The following is a 19,981-nucleotide window of genomic DNA, read 5'->3' as shown; positions in this document are numbered from 1 at the left end:
TCCCGCGGATTTAATTAACGTGTTTTTTGTAATTACAACTGTTCCAAAATTTTCAATTTTTCAAAATATCGTGTACCTACCTATCCTATGTGATAATATATCGTTTTACCCATTGAATGAGTCCCTCCAAGGGGGGTCTAGAGTGCGTGAGTTAGTAACGTAAGATGTTTCTTCGGAAACATGTCAAGAGTCCCTAGGTAATAAAGCTGCATTTTTTACTGCGTGTAACTCAGAAACGGTAGGATATAAGAAAAAATAATTTAGGTACAACTTGTAGATAATTTTATGGCCTTTCAACTTTTTCTTGAAAGTTTTTCTCTAACATGTACCGTTTTTGAGATTTAAGCGAAAAATGTAAAAATGTACCCATTACCCCCCCTCCCACCACTCCGGAGCTCCTCCTAGTGTCCCGGAGTTTTAGTATGTTTATTACCTAGGGACTCTTGACATGTTTCCGAAGAAACATCTTACGTTACTAACTCACGCACTCTAGAACTTTTTATTTGGGAATAAATAATAAAACGAGCGACTGAAAATAAAGTGAGCGACTGATTATGAGATACTGATTTAATAACTTGAGCGCTTCAAATTCATACAATTTGAGTAATCTATACTAATATTATAAAGCTGAAGAGTTTGTTTGTTTGTTTGAACGCGCTAATCTCGGGAACTACTGGTCCGATTTGAAAAATTATTTCGGTGTTAGATAGCCCATTTATCGAGGAAGGTTATAGGCTATATATTATCACGCTACGACCAACAGGGGTGGAGCCACGGGGGTGAAACCACACGGAGCAGCTAGTGGACAAATTAACTAAACAAGCAACGAATATTAGTTGATAATAAAATACAGATTGAGCGTACTAAAGGAGGATTGTGATTAATCCATTTGATATATTATTAGAATTCTAACTGTGTGATTACATTACTATATGAGCGACTAAATTACTAGTTGAGCGAATAGATTACTAAGTGAGCGACTAAATTAGGCTCATCTAGAGCGACTAAATTAGGCTCATCTAGAGCGACTAAAAACACTAGAATAAATTGTTCAAATAGTTATTTGATAAAGTTTTCAAAAACAAATTGAACTTATAGTACCTACTCTGTCCATTATAGTATTTTTCAAAGTGATTTTTCTATTCGAAATACCTCGATTAAGATAAAATACCACTCAGTATAAATAAATCATATGCCAAATAATGAATATAATACAAGACGTAATTTTGTCACTCAAACAATAATTAATATTAGGTCGCTCAAATATTATGAAGCTGCTCATTTTGTATTTTATGTAACGCAAATTAATGTTTGTTAGTTGCTGATCTATTAATTTTTCATCGCTCGCAGTCAGTCGCTCACTTAGTAATTCTGTTACCACAATTAATTATTTTTGATAACTAAAACTTTAATTTACAGTCACTCGTTTAAATACTACCCCTTTTTATTTAATGGACTATTATTCGCATATCTAACACTCCACTCAGCCGTACAAACTTAATACTTATAATAGTACCATATTATTAATGAATAAAAATTTAAAATACTAGGTATTCAAATATTAATAAATAAAATACGCTCTAACATGAAAATATATAATGTACATAGTGAACATACCTATACTTACCTAAATTCAATTGAATACATAAAGCAGATAATATTAAAATTAATTTAGGTTATTTAGGTATTGCAATTCTTATGTGACAATAGTCAATATTTGTTCACAATCTTATCATTACAGGTTTATTATCACACCATCTACTTACTTTCTTATCGTCGCTTATGATTAATTGACAAGTTCACTGTTTATGTTGTATCGAAGGTCGATCGTTCGTCAATCGTCAGTCGTCACGGATCAGTGGCCGGCCGCCGCGCTGACGCATAACATGTAATGTGGTTTTACTGCGCCTATAATAACTTATAATCACAAAAAAACCGCTCAAGAATGTACGCAGTACATAAATAAACCCCGTAAGAACTTTGTTAACATGTATTTTACCAGTGTTACGAGACATTTCGTAATAATTTAAGTGTGAAAATCAATAAAAAGTGCAAATCAGTGACCAACAATAACATAACCTAAAAACGTAACCTTGTCTATTCCGCTGAATCATTTTAAGTTCGTGTTTAATGCAATAATTATTTAAATAAATCTTTAAAAATGAAGTACAGGAAGAAACTAGTGTTGTTTTCTTTGTTTTTGATGAATTTAGTGGATCAGCCGGCTCCTGAGGTGGATATTGAACAAGGGAAATTGGTCGGTAAGACTAGTGCAGATGGGTCGTTTTTCGAGTACATGGGCATTCCGTACGCGACGACCAATAGCAGCACGCGGTTCAAGGTCGGTTTCTAATGTCAACGTACTAACTAGATTGTCATTAGATGCTACATTAGAACAAAAATATTTAATTTTTCCTATCGATGTGTTCATTTTATGATTCTTTTTTCTATTTTATTTATAGAAGATTTTGTAATAATTTTAACGTCATTGCCAAAGTTACTTACCATATGAATAACATTATACATATATAGCTAGGTGTAATTAATAGGTACCTAACTACTATAAGTAGGTAATAATATTATGTATTATGTAATAATATTATTATGTAATAACAATTAACAGTTAACATAAAACATTAATGCATCATTACTTAACATTCTAAATATCTACCTATTTATGATTTATTAATTCAAATTCAGGTGGTAATAGTTAGTAAGCACAGATAACATTATACTGAAGGAAGAAAGGGATATTATTATTTATTATTAATGAATGAAGAGGTATTTATTACTATATCGATATCATTAAAATATAAGTATAAATTCTCTCGTTTTAAATTTTTATCTCCTTTATGATGATAACGATTATAACCTCTGCGTATATTAATACCACCGACACCGAAAAACTTAAAAAATAGAATGATAATATCAAAGAGCTTTGGCCATTCCTCATGTTATTTATAATTCACTAGCTATCCGCACGCGGCTCCGTGCACTTTATCGTGTAGCCAGTAGCACCGCTCCCCAAACTAATTTCCATATAATATATTTCATCCCTTTCAAGTTGTGTGTTCTTCACATCAGTATTCATGCAAACCAACGATTCCAGCATATACCTACATACCATATAAAATAAGACAAATTTATTTTACAGGCACCTGGTCCACCACCGACATGGAAAGGCGTATTCCAAGCCATCACCTCCGACATGTGTCCCCAAGTGAGCCTTCTTGGGAAGGTACTGGGCTCAGAAGACTGCCTGAAAGTGAACGTGTACGTACCCGCCCTCGCGAAGCGACCGCTGAAGGTCATGGTCTTCATTCACGGTGGCGCCTTCATCTTAGGCAGTGGTGGCAAATTTATCTATGCTCCACATTTCTTTATGAAAAAAGATGTCATTCTAGTCACTTTTAATTATAGACTTGGAGCCTTAGGCTTCATCTGCCTCGGTACTAAGGATGCACCGGGGAACGCCGGTTTAAAAGATCAAATAGCTGCGCTCAAATGGGTAAAAAGAAACATCGCTGCCTTCGGCGGAGATCCCAACGATATAACTCTGTTCGGTGAAAGTGCCGGTGCCACCTCGTCATCGGTGCTGTTAGCCAGTCCTATCACTGAAGGATTATTCACAAAGGTTATTATGCAGAGTGGAAATTCTATATCAAATTGGGCGATTAATAGAAAACCGGTTTGGAAAGCTAGCCTAGTAGCGAAGAAGCTCGGATTTGACACGGAAGATCCTCATGAGTTGTACGAATTCTTCATGACAGCAGATTATAGAGATCTCGTGGCGGTTCCGCCCGGCACGCCCGATGAATTATTCTTTGACACGCAACTTTTACACCTGCCGTGTGTAGAAGAAGAAATACCTGGAGAAGAAGCGGTACTCACGGATCTACCTTACAATTTGCTATCACAGAAAGTTAAGAATATCCCTATTATCCATGGCACTAATTCAAAGGAGGGAATGTTTTTAACATCCAAAGACGACGGAACTGTCGATAAGAGGAATGGAATGTATATTATAGCGAGTGACCTGCGCTTCTCGTCCGTGGAAGAGGGAATGGCCGTGTCGCGGAGGGCGCAGGAGTTCTACTTCGGTGACGAACCGATAAGTTTAAAGAAGATTGACAATGTGACAAATTTATATACACAGTTGTACTTCGAAGTGCCCGCGATCATGGAGACAGAGCTTCTTCTGAAAAGGACTACTTCTCAGGTCTACAATTACATTTTCAACTACTCCGGTAGCAGGAACTTCCTGAAGCAGCGATCTGGTCGCGGCGAGGAGCCCGGCGCCTGCCACGCTGATGACCTCTTCTATATGTTCGACTCTGTGCTAACTCCTTTTCCAATCAATGATAAAGATTGGCTTATGATTGACACTATGACTACTATGTGGACTAATTTTGCCAAATATGGGTAAGACTGTTTTACTGTAATTGTAACAAGTTTGTTATTGAAGATTTTATGTTCATCAGTTATCACAGTCTGTTTTAACAGTACTGACTCTAATTAAGTAGAGAGTAAAATGATATTCGTGTTTAACAGAACTTGATATTTTTATTACACCTCTGATAACTTCTTTTTAATACACATTTATTTTTTGCAGGGATCCGACACCAAATTCCCTAAAGCTACCTTACAAATGGCTGCCAAGTGAAAAAAATAATTTGAGATTTTTATACATTGACGATGACCTCAGAATGGGTCCCATGCCTCACCCAGAGGCTTATGCATTGTGGAAGGATATCTATACGAAATATCGCAAAACTAATGTGAAACAGCCTTCTATAGGTCCTATTACTTGATAAGTCAAACTGTGATGAGAGTTAACAAAAATAGTAGGTAATTGAGAAATAGACTGATCTTTAAATTTTCTATTTTTTATTTGGTTCTTAATTTCTTCATGAAATATCTTAAGCATATTGAAATTTAATTTCATTGGTATAGTAATTATTTTAATAAGTTTTATAGTTCAAATCAAACAAAAATATTCGATAACTAAACAATTTATTAATCTACAATTTTTTGATAGAATGAAAATTACATAAGTACAATAACAATAAAAATTACAATCCCAAAACATGTACATATAAAAAATGTGAAAACAGTATTAGCAATAGTATTAGCTAAACCCTTAAAAGGATTCTTCATTAAATGTGAACACCATTTCGTATACTAAAACATCATAATATATTATATACCTATTAACATATTTTTTGTCACCGCACCGTAAATCAGCAGTTACGGAACCACAGTAGAAGCTTGTATCTAATCTGTGCTATAAGTTATATTACATGATACATCACTAAATTCATGTTTCACCTAAAGCACACACAATTAATCTGAAAAGCCCATTATTGATGAAATTGTATTCTTAAATAATAAATCAAATTATTACACAAAGCGGAGATGAAGTGAAGTACCTACAGGTATAGTTGCATCCGATTTCAGGCTCGTTTCTGCTTATAATACATACATATTTATAACTAGAGGCTCGTTAGGAGGAACACGACGTCGTTATTGCGAACAATACAATTCAGCCAAATAAGCATTTCAAACATCTTCTATTTTATCAGGTTGTTTGCGAATAAATATATTTTCGGTGCTCAATAAATAGCCTATAAATAGACTGTTCTCTGATAACTAGAAAAATTTCATGGTTCTTATATTATTTTCAATGTATAAGTATATTTTGTACAAAGGACGGAAACTTCTGTACGAATGATATTATACATACATAGTTACATACATAACTAATAATAATTAATATATTTATAAATATAGCAAATTGAGATTCCACTGGTTACTGAGAAGGAAAGTACCTAAACCTGTTTTGAAAGATGAATAAGGAAAACGTTAATGGTAAAATTATGTTAGGACAACTCAAAAGGGCTTCTAGAAGTCTCGAAAATGCTTCTACAAGATTCAATTAATATAATATTATGTATTAAGTTTGAGTTATTGTGTAGAATATATTTCACGTGTCTCAATAACAGCTGAGCTCGTCATTCAATAAATATTAAATATGGTAATCAATACATACCTACTATCTAAATGAAAAAGACGCTTTCCGCCGCTGTCTGATTTTGATGGTATTTTTATAGAGGGCCTAGTTCTTAAAGGAAGGCATTAGGCAATTTATTAAGTTTTCTATAAAGCGGGTGAAGCAGTAAGCGAAAAGCTAGTTCTAATATAACGGTTTAAAAATGGTTTTGTATCAATAAAAGTTTTCCATTAGCCACCATCCCGTACATGAAATGAGTAATAAAATGTTTATTGTCCTGGTTTTCCGAGATAAAAGGTTAAAGTTATACAGTTATTATATTATTATAGTCTTATGTGTGCCAAATTTGAAATATACTTACGACGACCGAGTGAAGATAATAAAAATGTGGTAAGTACAATCTATTTTTAATTTATAATTAAAAATATAAACCAAATTTTATAACATCAAGTCGAAGTCATTAAATTTTATTTTGGTTTTAAAATAATAGCTAACGGAACCCTTCGTGCACCACAGCCTAGAACCTGCTTAACCGCCTAAACCTATTTAGGAATTGCTATATAAATGTATGACATCAAAGAGATCATTTCAATGTTATGAATTCGCAAAGGTTCGGCGGTAAAAATGTACGTTCATTTTATGCTACATATTTTGCCAATATTATCAACCAATATTATTATGTAGTGTCCAAATTTCATGCAAGGTGGAACATCACAGGATGTGGATAACAATATGATAACCTTTGGACATGTGTAGAAAGTTTTTATTCGATTTAGGGCCGATTTTTCAATCCATGGTTAAAACTTATTCGCCCAATAAAGTATTACACGATATAACATTAAAATGTCACCCGTAAACTGTCAAATAAAGGAAAATAATACATTTTTGAAATGGTAGTTTAATACGTTATTCGACGAATAAGTATTAACCAAGGATTGAAAAATCAGCCCTTATACTGTTATCTATAACAGTAGGTATCATTTTTATTACTTAAAGCACCCAATCTCGTTAATTATGGTCCGGGATTAATATTACATTTATATAATTTTGAGACCAGGCGAGCGCTCAGAAAATAAATTCATTTTTCAATTTATCTGCGCATGTTGTAACATCACCACTGCTCGAACGGTGAAGGAAAACATCGTGAGGAAACCGACATGTCGAAGAATCAAAAAAGTTCGACGACATATTGTGTCATCCGCCAACCCGCACTTGGCCAGCGTGGTGGATTATGGCCTGTACCTTCATAGGAGGCCCGTGTCCCAGCAGTGGGAACGTATATGGGCTGATGATGGTGATGATGAATGAATCATTCTTAGAATCAATTAATATTATTTTTTGATTTTATATAAAACAATAAATGAAGTCTTTGTGTCACAATATTTTAGTCAAGTTGTATAAAAGGATATTAGTGTATGTTAGTGAACTTAGCAGATCATTTTTAGCAGATCAAAAAAAAATGTGAGTTCTTATCGCGTGCAGTTGAGTTCTACAGTTCCTGATACTTTTTAGAAATAGTTCTGGCGTTTTTACCTTAAAAAACGACATTTGAAAAAATGATCTGCCAACTTCCCGTAGCAGATCAAAAAAAAAATGTCAGTTCTTATCGCGTGCAGTTGAGTTCTACAGTACCTGATACTTTTTAGAAATACTCGCGTAAAATGAAACACTAGAAAATTTATTTAGCACCATGCCGTAACATCATGCCGTAGCATCACGCCGTAGCATCACGCCGTAGTGTCATGCCGTAGCATCATGCCGTAGCATCATGCCGTAGCATCACGCCGTAGCATCACGCCGTAGCATGGTGCCGTAGCATCACACCGTAGCATCATGCCGTAGCATCACGCCGTAGCATCATGCCGTAGCATCACATCGTAGCATCACACCGTAGCATCACGCCGTAACATCACAGCGTAGCATCACGCCGTAACACATGCCGTAGCATTACGCCGTAGCATCACGCCGTAGCATCACAGCGTAGCATCATGCCGTAGCATCACGTCGTAGCATCACGTCGTAGCATTGCGAGCATCACGTTAAGCCGGGTCCAGGTCGGGTTTTTTCAAATGTCGTTTGTTAAGGTAAAAACGCCAGAACTATTTCTAAAAAAGTATCAGGAACTGAAGAACTCAACTGCACGCGATAAGAAATCACATTTTTTTTTTTGATCTGCTAAAAATGATCTGCTACGGGAAGTTGGCAGATCATTTTTTCAAATGTCGTTTTTTAAGGTAAAAACGCCAGAACTATTTCTAAAAAGTATCAGGAACTGTAGAACTCAACTGCACGCGATAAGAACTCACATTTTTTTTTGATCTGCTAAAAATGATCTGCTAAGTTCACTAACATTATTAGTGTAGCAAATGAAAGTGTATTGTGTGGGTCAACCACGATGTAAGGTATTTTCCACGTTCGTTCTCGTGACAGCGCATCATTAATTAAAACCGCCATCTTGTCGCGTTAATTGCTTAGAAAATAAATATTAACTTAGTGTGGTCGTTACACAAACAATTGACTTCTATCCACAGATCACAGAAACTAAACTAGATCTCTATGCTTCTATCTATCTATGTGAAAAGTCATCCAGTCACCACTCAATAACGGCTAAACTATTTTTTATATTTTTTCTTTTATCTGATGTGACTAAAATGAGTAAAATTATACTAATTCTACTACTACTACACCTTAATTATGTTAAATGATGTTGATTAACAAAAGTAAAATAATGTGTTGAAAACTTTGTAATAATATGAGTGTAGTTACTAGTTAGTAAGAGCTTCACATGACTAAGGAATGTTTTCGCGAACTTTCGTTTTAAGCTAAATGCGAATAAATTAACGTTGAAATACAGCTTTCGCCGCTTTAACTGCTTGTCTTATTAATTAGGTTCAGACAATTACTATTTATTACCAGCTTACAGCAAGCTCCTATCTAAATAAAGGTAAGGAGATAAATGTATTTGGAAAAATAGTTTAGCCGCATCATTGTCGTTACAGTACCTATATATGCCGTAATTTTGGTGTCAATCGCGGCCTATGCAATGATAATTTACTTGCGCTGTTGCAGTTGATGAAAAGAATGAAAATAATCGAAAATTAATATTTCATAGTTTGAATAGCAAACCATTACGGTTTATGAGATAGATATTTGTAGTAGGTATGTCAGTTTTATTCCATTTGCATTCCTACATCGATGCTATATCTACAAATAATTGAACATCGAATAGCAAGTTACTTACGTTATCAGACATCGGAAAACAATACGAGGCTATATAATTTTATTGCCTTGTAAACCAATAAACATCCGATGCGTATAATCTTACAACAAAAACTAACTGAAGTTCGCGGTATTTTCCTCTTCCAATGGGTAGTTTTATAGGTTATTTTTATATTGGAAATAAAATAAAAATGTATGCGTGTACTAGAGTACACACGTAAGAAGTGAAACTTCTTTATGACCTTAAAAATGTCACGAGTATGGCGTAACGCAAAAATGTCACGCGTACGGCGTAACGCAAAAATGTCACGCGTACGGCGTAACGCAAAAATGTTACACTAAATTTTTGTCCAACCCCGATAAAGAAGTTTCACTTCAATAAATAAAAAACGAATTTACCTTACAATTAATTTAGTTTTATGGCTATTTAATTGTCATAAAAATCAAAATTAAATAACTACGTTTATTTTTGAAGCACTACCTATACCTACCTATTGCTGAATAACAGTTATACAGTAAAGAGTAAAATACATATTATTCTATGTTAAAAAAATATTATTCCAGCAATTGATATTTTATTTATTGAGCATTCATTCATAATTACTTTCCTTCATTGTAAACGAATGCACTAATAAAATGTAAATCACATTCAGAGTCTTTAAATGTAAAAGCAATAACTTTTGTATTATTTAATGTGATAAGTCAGAAAGAGCCGCGGGTTTAATCTAGCTAGCAGTGTATAAGGGTTGAATGTACAAAGTCAATCTGTCCCTGATGAGCGTGTCATGCCCGTGGGGGCTGGGGGGGGGGTATATTTGTGCCGATACAATAAAGCACAAAGGTCTTGCGGGAAATTCCCTTCACAGGAACTTATTGCGGGCTTTACATGGCTGTAGCGTGAGTATAGAGCCGACTTACTGAGGCTTAAACTTAATATGGGCCGTGCTCTATGTTAAAAATAGTTCGTGTTAGGTGTAAAATTTGATTAAGTTGAAAGTATAGTTTCAATGCGACAAGGCATTTTTTTATTTTATTTAACACGTTCACTGCGGCATGTCCAGTATCGGGCCATCAGCGACTACACCACAGTGCGGCGCCCAAAATCGCAGTTTTCACCGTGGTGCGGCGAGGTTTTTTATATGTTAATCAATGACTAGAAAAGAGAAAAATATATTTTTGTGATCACAGTTTGAAGTAGGACTCAATTTAGTTTAAAAATCGTATGGCAAAATATTGGACACAACGATAGAAAAGAAACTGTTTCTTTTGTGTGCGGTATGTCAAATATTTTGCCATGGACAAGCACCTCATGCCGCACTGTACTGCGAGCGCGCCGCGTGTCAGTCTCGCATAGTGATGTACCAGAACGGCACGCGTCGTTATCAAATTTTTAAATGACAATGATACCTTAGAGGCTTTAGTTTTTTTATTTTCTTTTATTTCGTAGCATAAATGCAAAAATGTGATGACAGTTGTGAAAATAATATAAACCATTAAAACAAAAGTTACTGAACAAATTAAAACAAAAGTTACTGAACAATTTCCTGACAGTACTCTATCAAGTACCTTGTTTTTATATGTGTTTTTTTTTTGTATCGACGATCTCGTTATCTGTTAACTGAAATATACAAAATTGATTTATATCGATATCGATGTTTTATTTTACAGTGTTTCCCATCGCTATTACTGTAAACATGCCGTATCAACGCAGTGCGGGATGGCAAATAATTTTTCACAAAATCAAGGGTTTACATTTTCCCTCATATCTTTTAAACTATTGGGTCAAACTAAAAGCTATTTATGCGGTATATACTAGACTATATTATATACTACTATCTGAAAAAAAATTTTTTGAAATATCTTGAAATTTCATGAAATTATTAACCTTCAAAGTCAGAAGGTGCGATGTGATAAAAATGGCTCATGACGCACAGTGGTGAACTTGCCGATGTGAAGTATGGAAGACATGCCGCAACAACGGTAAGTTTGGCATTTTAGGTGCCGCAGTGAACGTGTTAACAACTAGAAAATGTAACAGAAACTACATTTTTACATTTAATTAATAATTATTTGGTGCGACATAAGTTTAGTAAAGCTCACAATAATTTAATGTGTGTTTATGACCTTTCATAATAAACATGATACACAGGACTGGAAATTGCATGAAGTCCCCTTAGAACTAAAATCCACTTAAAACTTTTTCTCTTATGACTTTGATATAGTTAGGCTTTGTCCCATCGAAGTTGAATCCAATAAGTCCAATATTTATTATCCAAAACTTATATTACCTACTACGATCGTGCAGCTCAAATCTGATGACCAAAACAAAAAGCCGCAAAAGGAAAAGTGACATCTATTTAAAAGATAATTTTCATTAAAAAGCACAGCAATAAAATAAAGTGTTTTATGTAAATCCCAAGAAAAATACTTAAGCTGAAAGGATAATGGGTTTGGCGAGATTTGATCGGAGGCAGAAATTAATTTGAGTGGAGGTCGCGGCTCAAACGTAATTACAATACAGGCTTTGTGTGTGCAGCGGAAATGCAGTCGCCCGGGATTGGCAGCAGGCCGCACACACACGCCTGACTTCACGACTCTACTGCTAATTGCTATTGTTGTATACACTTAATGTGAAGTGTGATCTGTGTATGGAGTTTAAGGTTTAAGAAGATACTTACTACTAACCTGTGAAATTATTTGTTAATAATATAATTTACTAAGCGTTAGAAAATAATTACATTGATGATGCGAAAATGTAAATATATACTTTTGAATTTACAGAAATAAGTCATAAGATTTATTTAAAAAGTACATTTTTTGTAGTGAAAATCACGATAAACACTTTCCCCTCGATTTGACCCAAGGGTTAGAACTGTGTTCATTCCAGTTTTCATCTAAATCGGTTCTGTGATATACGCGTGAGACAACCCATGTACTTATAATATTTATAGAATTACATAATTTTACAAGTTAAGTCGTCCGTGTACATTTCCCACAAACCAATATAGGTCGCCATTTTTGTGTGCGGCTCCGATACGTCATCACTAATATAATTAAAAGCTTTCAAAGCGGAGAGCTTCCGCCTCGCTCGCTTTTGTTTTGACAAACGGAACGGATATGGACATTTAGCAAATACAAATCACTGAAAAGGAATGAAATTGCGTAATTTGTTTTCACATAATATTTATATGAATAGATTTTACATTCCAAGGGACATTGTGAATAAACAACATGTCCTTTTATGGATGAAAGCATTAATTATTGTAAAGGTCTAAATTAAACAGGTGTAATGATAAGTTATTTTTCTTGTATCTTATTCATTGATTCATAGCATAGAAACTGCGCGATTTCCATTAATTTAGAAAAGTAAGTTTCAAATCTGAAACGCATTCGCAATACAAAGGAAAATTATTAATGCTACGTGAAATATGAAAACCTACACTGTTTGCTTCACTTCCCTTATCGACGAACCTATGTTCTACTTCCGACAAAGCATTTGAAAATAATTGAAATAGAAGTCTGTTTCTGTGTCTGAATTATTTAAAAATTAATAATTATTAATAACCGTATACGGCAAATTATGAAGTATATGTGTGTGTGTGTGTGTTTTACATTAGCTTCAGCCTTACGTAGTAACTACATATTTAGTAATCTGTGCTTGTACTCAGAGTTGAAGGATTAAGCTTGAAACTTTTGTTTATTTATGAAGAGCACATTTACCGTCCCGCTCGTGTTATTTGCATATTAAAATATCACGATATTTAGAGTGCTTTGTGAAAGTGTCGTTTGTCAAACAAAAAAGTAACTATTATATTATGTTTTTGTTTACGTAATAACTGCTAGACTACAACCCATTTTCATAGTGGAAAAAGCTCATTATTAATTGACAATTACTTAAATTAATTAAGTAGATAATGATTATTGGTGATATACCGCTGCATTTGGTCAGTGTGTTGGAACTCGGCAAAGTATTTAGGATAGGTATACAGATATACCAATACAAACAAACATAAAATGTGAAGATTTTCTATACTAATATTATAAAGAGGAAAGGTTTGTATGTGTGTATGTATGTATGGTTTTCACGTATAAACTACTGGACCGATTTTGATGAAATTTGGCACACATAATCTTTATACCCTGAGAAAGAACATAGGCTACCTTTTATTGCGAAATATGTACCACGGGCGAAGTCGGGGCGGACCGATAAAGAGCAAATCATCAATGGTTTAAATTAATTTGGTCTTCTCATTCGCAGTGGTACATTATAGAACATTAAGGCATTCAGCAGGTCGCCCCATCGAGGCTCGCACGTAACATTTATCATCCGGAGTGAGCGGCAAAATGGACCGTTTGCAGCACCTTATGAATACGATTACACCTCGACTCGTCATTGTGGAGAGGAAACTCTCTCGTATTGCTCCCTGCCCCCCGCCCCTCGTCCCCCGCACCACACCCCCGCGGACTTCATCCGGAGAAAATGGTCACATTTCTGTTAAACATCTTGGAATTGGAAGCCATTATGTCCAATTAAGTAACATGTTGTTACGCGACCGGACTTTATGAATCGTCACACCTACTGTTGTTCATAATGAATCACAGGTATTATAAATTATTCTATTTAATTCTCGGCTATTAGTAATTCTCCTTCTTTATTTAGTACTAATATGAACAGTAGTGACACGTTAATACCTATGCAGAGGCAAATAGACAGTATTATTACAAAACACAACATCTATAGCAATGTCTACAGAGTGAAATTCTAATTTAGTAGCGTAGGGTGTGGCTTACATAAAAAGCAAAAGCATTTTCATGTTATTTTCAAAAACACTTAGACCCTTGTAATTTTCATTTTAAATACAGTTTATCCGATATGAGAGATTGTATCTTTATAATCGCATCTAAACACAACGTGTAGGCTCGCTCATTTAATCACGGAAAATATGCAAAATGACAAAAAACTCTCTGAAGCGTGGATCCGTTTCAGAGATTGAATCTCTTCAATAATTCGCTCCAAAATTGGAAATAGAACGTGTCGTGTTTGAGGTTTCGTGTTCCAGGAAATTTATTTCATTCTGTATGTTTATGAAAAATACTTTTTCACATATTCTTCAATTACCGCAAAAGAATTCGATATTTTAAAGGGTGAATTTAAAAAGCTCTGTGAGAATTGCAATTTCCTGTTATTCCGAAAACATGAGTTTTGTTAAATCAACCCTTGTGCCTTCACATAAAGCTGATGCCCGCGACTTCGTTCGCCTGAACTTTGAACATGAATAACTGGAGGCAGGATGAGGAAATTTGATACGTAAATAAACCTTAAGACCTGAGAAAGGCCATAGGATAGGTTTTATTTCGGAAATCCCACTGGAACGGGAACTATGTTTGCCTACGCGAGAAAAGCCAGGGGCGGAAAGCTAGTATGAAATAAATTAAAGCTCCAAATCTTCTAACCCCAAAAATAGCCATGTACCCTTCAGTTAAGCCATAAAATCTGTCCATCCGACAGTAGACCGTAAAGGATGGCCTTAATAAAGTCGTAAAGTAAAGATAATAGCCGTAACTTAGGAATAACCATAATCAAGAATACTGACTTTTAATTGCTTCGTTTAGTGTTTGCGTAGCCTAAAATGTTCAACGCTTTTGTTTATGACGTACAGTAAGAGATAAATTACAGTTTATTTCTAATTTTTATATCAATCGAAGTTTTATCAACTAAGAGAGCTAGGTTTCTGCAAGCTCTACAAATTGCATCGATAACTTTTACTGTTGCTAAGCTATTTAATCTAGGGCAACTTAAAATTTAAGATAAAAAATAAAAGAAAATTCATGTTCAAATGAAAGATATTTTTAAAACTGCGAAGAAAGTTACGAAGTGTGAAGCGAGTTTATCGAACCGCAAGTTAGAACTAACCAACGTAAACAAACATACAACTCGTAAAGTCTGAAGTTAAGAGGAATGAAAACTTGGGTTTACACTAAAATGGAATTGTAAGAAATTGGAGCTACTGTGATAGCGAGTAGCGTTTATTTTAATACTTAAAATCTTGAGGCTTGAAGATATTCGAGATTCCCATTCCAATGATATTTACCAGCGATCCACTATATTACAAATTAAAAATACATTCTGTAAACATTGTCTGTAAATAAACATAAACATTTATTTATTCTATTACAGGCACTTTTGAAACGTCATAAGTCATAACACAGTTTTGCCATTTAGCATCATCGGTTGGAAAGCAGTTTCTACAAAGAAGAGCCGGAAGGAAACTGTAGCTCTTCAAATTTACATTGAACCACGTTATGATATAAATAATAAATATACCTATTAATGTGATCGGCGGAAGACGCACTAAGAAATACATGAAAAGACGATAAATCCTGTCTAACTTAAGAATAAGATGCTTTTCTGCTTTAGAAGATTTAAAAAAAACACAAGAAAAATATAATTATATTATCAGTAATATGTGTTAGGAATAAAACGTAGCAGCGTTTCGCTCACGATGCCGATGTCACGCACGCCGGTTCACAGAACTTGTATTTTGCACGACTTCATGTTTGTTTCAACACTTATGTATTGTATTCTCAAAGTGTTTTAAGTAAGCACACATAGAGTTTGTTGTTGCATTAGGTTATTATACTTAGTTCAAGTTAGTTCTACGCAACTAGCTTTTCGTCTGCAGCTTCACTCGGGTACATTTCAGGAATGAAATACATTTTACTCCTGAAACGTACCTGACCCTGAGCGAACACAACGCATAGTTTGATAAAAGAGTTGTCACTTTTTTATGCCTCCCTTGAGAAAAATAAAAGCTTGCATGAACTTTGTAAAAACTTCGGAAGTCTCCACAAACTCATTAACTAAAGATATGTTTTAATTAAAAAGATTTCAAAACATTCTTAAAGCTGTATGAATTTTAATAGACTTCAATCCCTTGTCTTATTACATTATTTTAGACATGGCAGTTCAAAGTTTCAAGATAGATTAGATGAACTTTGTAGACGTCTTGTTATACCTATCAATTATTATCATCGAGTAAAAATGAAAGAGAAATTAAAGGAATTTTAAGTACTCCAATTATGCCTTTCATTATATACGTTTCTTTATATAATGTAATCAAAGGTTGTTTTAATTGTACACAATATCATTTAGTTTATTTAAATATAATATAGTACTCGGTTTTATAAACCGAATTTTAGTGAATATGGCATAATGACGTTGTAACATTACGTGTAAAATTGAAATTCGACCCATTAAAAAGATTTTTATTTACTCTTACCCTTTTTTGAAAGACATTCAATTTGTATGGATGTAATTGAATTATGTTACACACGAGTATATCCTCTCTTACAATGTGACCGAAACTGCTCAAGTATAACCCTTTCATAATAATGTATCTGTGGTCCCGCGACAATTGCGGCAAATTCATCACTGTCATTCGTAATGAGGACCGGCACTCTGGAGGTGAGGACTGACAGCTTTTGTCGAGCTTGTACAAATAGCTTCACAAATGTATAGTGCGAAGGACGCAGGCTCAAGATCTTATCTACAGGAGAGCTGAAGTGTATATGGAATAAAATTCGTATTGTGTTTATGATGAAGTACCCATTTTGAGTTAATGTAGTATTTATAGAAAATAGGTATGTAATATTTTAAGACAAACTTCTAGTCTTATACAGAAATATTATAATTATAAATTAAACCCAACTCTTCATACTGAACTAACACTGCATTAATATTCAAACCGTTGCAAGTAACGTCTATATTTTTAGACGCTCTTATTAATTTTACAGCAATTTTCAAACAGTGATTGTTGTCTTAATATTAAAAATTCAGATTTCAAGCACGAAGAAATACGAGGGCAGAGCGAAGTTTTAAGTAAATTAAACTGTTTAAAGTTATATTTCTGCATCCATTAGAGAGATAAAAGTACTGACTGGAGCGAGACGCTGAGACGTAGCCTTTCACACATTTCCATATCAAAGAAAAACCTCGTTCCGGATCGTCTCAAAGCGAATTAATAATGTATCTTTGGCGTTAAAATGTTTCATATTTCGTGAGAATCTCGACGCGTTGGATCTTCGATAATTCCTTTATAAGCAAAAGAACTTGCGACGCGAACTCGACTTGCTTCGATTTGGCAGAATTGGATACTGAAATACTGATAATTACGATAATATATTCGTAGAGCTACAATACGTATTATTACTATATTTTGATACGATACGTGCCAGCCTTAATTGATATTATTTCAATAAAATATAACAAGATTCAGCAATTAAATAGGTACTATTTCCCTTCATAAATAATCTTTATTTTCCTATTTTATGTAAGTCAGATAAAAGTTTTTATAAATTTAATGTACAGACTATTACTAAATTGTAATGGCTTAATTTAGTAATAGTAAAGATACATTTTATTTCAATGAAGTGAAACGCGAAATTGGATTTAGCGACCGAAACGTAAGCTTTTATGAAAATTTTATATTAAATAATAAAGTGGATTACAGACCACTGCAGCTGACGGAGCTGCTTTCTCTCTGCACCTTTATAATATCATACCTTTGAGTAGCTCTATACTTGTTTATCGATTTACTCTACCTATATCACATTAGGTTATTATAAACAGCTGTATTTTATAAATTTAACTGAATACAAAGGTTTGTTCCCACAGATCACAGAAACTAAAGGTTTGTTCCAGTCAACCCTCTGATGCAATATTATTCAACCTGTTGGTTGCGATCTCGACGTCACACAAGCTCTACATTATTTATCTAATGGCGGTAAAAAAATCATTTAAATGCTCCAATGTAAGCTTGAAAAAGATTAGTACATGTATATTTATGAATAGTGCGTGTATATTTTTTATATTTAGCGGGAGACAATTATTTTTATTTAATTTATAATTTAAAAATTTTCATTCATTCGGGTTTGTGTTCTAATATTCTGTAGTAACCATATGACGCTTAAACAGCTAGCCTGTATAAATAAAATGGTAGTGATAATTAAAAATGAAACAACAAATTGCTACTAATAATGTTGACTTAGCTAGGTCGAGCGGTTATTCATTCAATTATCTTCAGAAATTTATACGAACCCGCTTTAATTATTTTATATCAACCACAACAATAATAATTATAATTGAGTTGTGGTACGTTATTAATACATATTTATACATATAATATGATTGGCTCAGACTTAAATTATATTATCACTGGGATTGAACAGATTTGTATGCTGAAGCCGTGAAAATGGATAAATTATTAGAATATTTAGCTACATTAATTTCTTTAACTACAAAGGCTCTGCTTACAGTTTGATGACCTTTCGTTATTTTTTTAAACAAGCCAATTAAATAAAGCTGTTCATTTCACACTTCATATGGTCAAGATTTTATGGTAAGTATACTGGAATTGAAAAACTAAATAAAAGAAAACATAAGATCTTTTACTTAAGGTTCCCCTGTTTATTTTATAAGTATGTATTCCTTTTTCACAATCGAATACATAAAAACGGAATAGTTCCTCTTTCTGTCGTTACAATGTATCGTGCACTATGAAACCCTTTCATACAACTAAAGAAAATTATGCAAATGGCGGTGAACCGCGGCAAATGTTAAAATTCACAGTTCTGCTAACAAAAGCGAGGCGTGGTACAAGCTCCCCTCCTTCTCCCAAGGGAGCCCTGAGCCTCAGTCGGTTTCCCATAACCAGGTTCAAAGGAATAGTTGTCGTTTGCTAAACCCTCATCACAGTTACATAGGTAGTCGATTTGAAACGTCAAATAGACCTTCATCAATTTGGATGTTGGTTTATTTTGATTGATTACATTTTGTTTGAGGTGATTTGCGGTTACCTAAGGAGAAAAGCTTTACTATTTGGTCTTAAAATTATAAAACTTTTTAATAGTTAATAATACTAATTAATACATTTCAAAAGTAATTTAATCATAAAAATGTAGATATTACGTACTAAGAATTTTTATTGCTATGTAGCTTTTGTACATAATTTTGTTGTATGTACAACTTGATAACAGTCATTTAAACGGCAATGAACAATGACATAATACAAATATGTAAATATGGACTTTATTGCTTTAACATTATTTTTCTTTAGCCTTATCATTATTAATTTATTTTATTTTGCATCTCTACAACAGTTCGAATTACCTGGCACGGGATTATCAGCATCTGCTAACTTATATGGGTCCTATCTGCCCGTAACTAAGTTAGTAACACAGCGCAGTTAGCATAACTAGCTTAGTCGCGTCGCATGCCAGCCATGCCATGTCCAGTTTGTCAGATTTCATAGGATTTTCTACTGATTTCTGCAACGATTTAACCATGCCATATGCGTGACAATGTTTTTTATCATAAGTATGAGTTAATGCTGCGCTTAGGATAGTAAAAATCTCATCGCTAGAGCTTTTAATAAAAAAAGTTGGTTGTCTGTAAAGTCGGTTTACTGACGATAGTTGAACGTGACAACGTCCGATTGTGCTTCTTTGTCGCTCGTTCCGCGCTCTCGCTTGCACTTCAAGCCTACATGGAACGCCTCAGAGCGAGGTAACGCCGTATGAGTCATGTTTTTTCGTGCGTGCAGCCGGCTCTATCGAATTATAAGACGTTGTCACGTCAAAAAAATTTAAATTATATTTATTTGATTAGAATAAGTTAAATAATTTCTTTCTTTCTGTGTTTGGTAAATCTAAACGCACCTGTAAATAATTCTAGTTGAATAATGTTTGAGTTTT

At 34.0% G+C, this 19,981-nt stretch overlaps 1 protein-coding gene across 1 annotated transcript; it reads left to right on the top strand.

The window, feature by feature from the left end:
- The first annotated feature begins 1,856 nt into the window (after positions 1–1,856).
- LOC149483701 (esterase FE4-like) lies at positions 1,857–4,876 on the top strand. The gene is made up of 3 exons (XM_089702870.1): positions 1,857–2,341; positions 3,155–4,422; positions 4,613–4,876. The coding sequence occupies exons 1-3, from the start codon at positions 2,162–2,164 to the stop codon at positions 4,809–4,811; spliced, it is 1,647 nt and encodes a 548-aa protein (XP_089558996.1). The 5' UTR covers positions 1,857–2,161; the 3' UTR covers positions 4,812–4,876.
- Positions 4,877–19,981: the final 15,105 nt, after the last annotated feature.

Source organism: Colias philodice, chromosome 13, assembly GCF_061535455.1.
Source record: "Colias philodice isolate Cphi_HAF_F1 chromosome 13, ilColPhil1 Martin Lab GWU primary, whole genome shotgun sequence".
NCBI lineage: Eukaryota > Metazoa > Arthropoda > Insecta > Lepidoptera > Pieridae > Colias > Colias philodice.
Note: the sequence above shows the minus strand (reverse complement) of the source record. Positions and strands in the feature narration are given on the sequence as shown.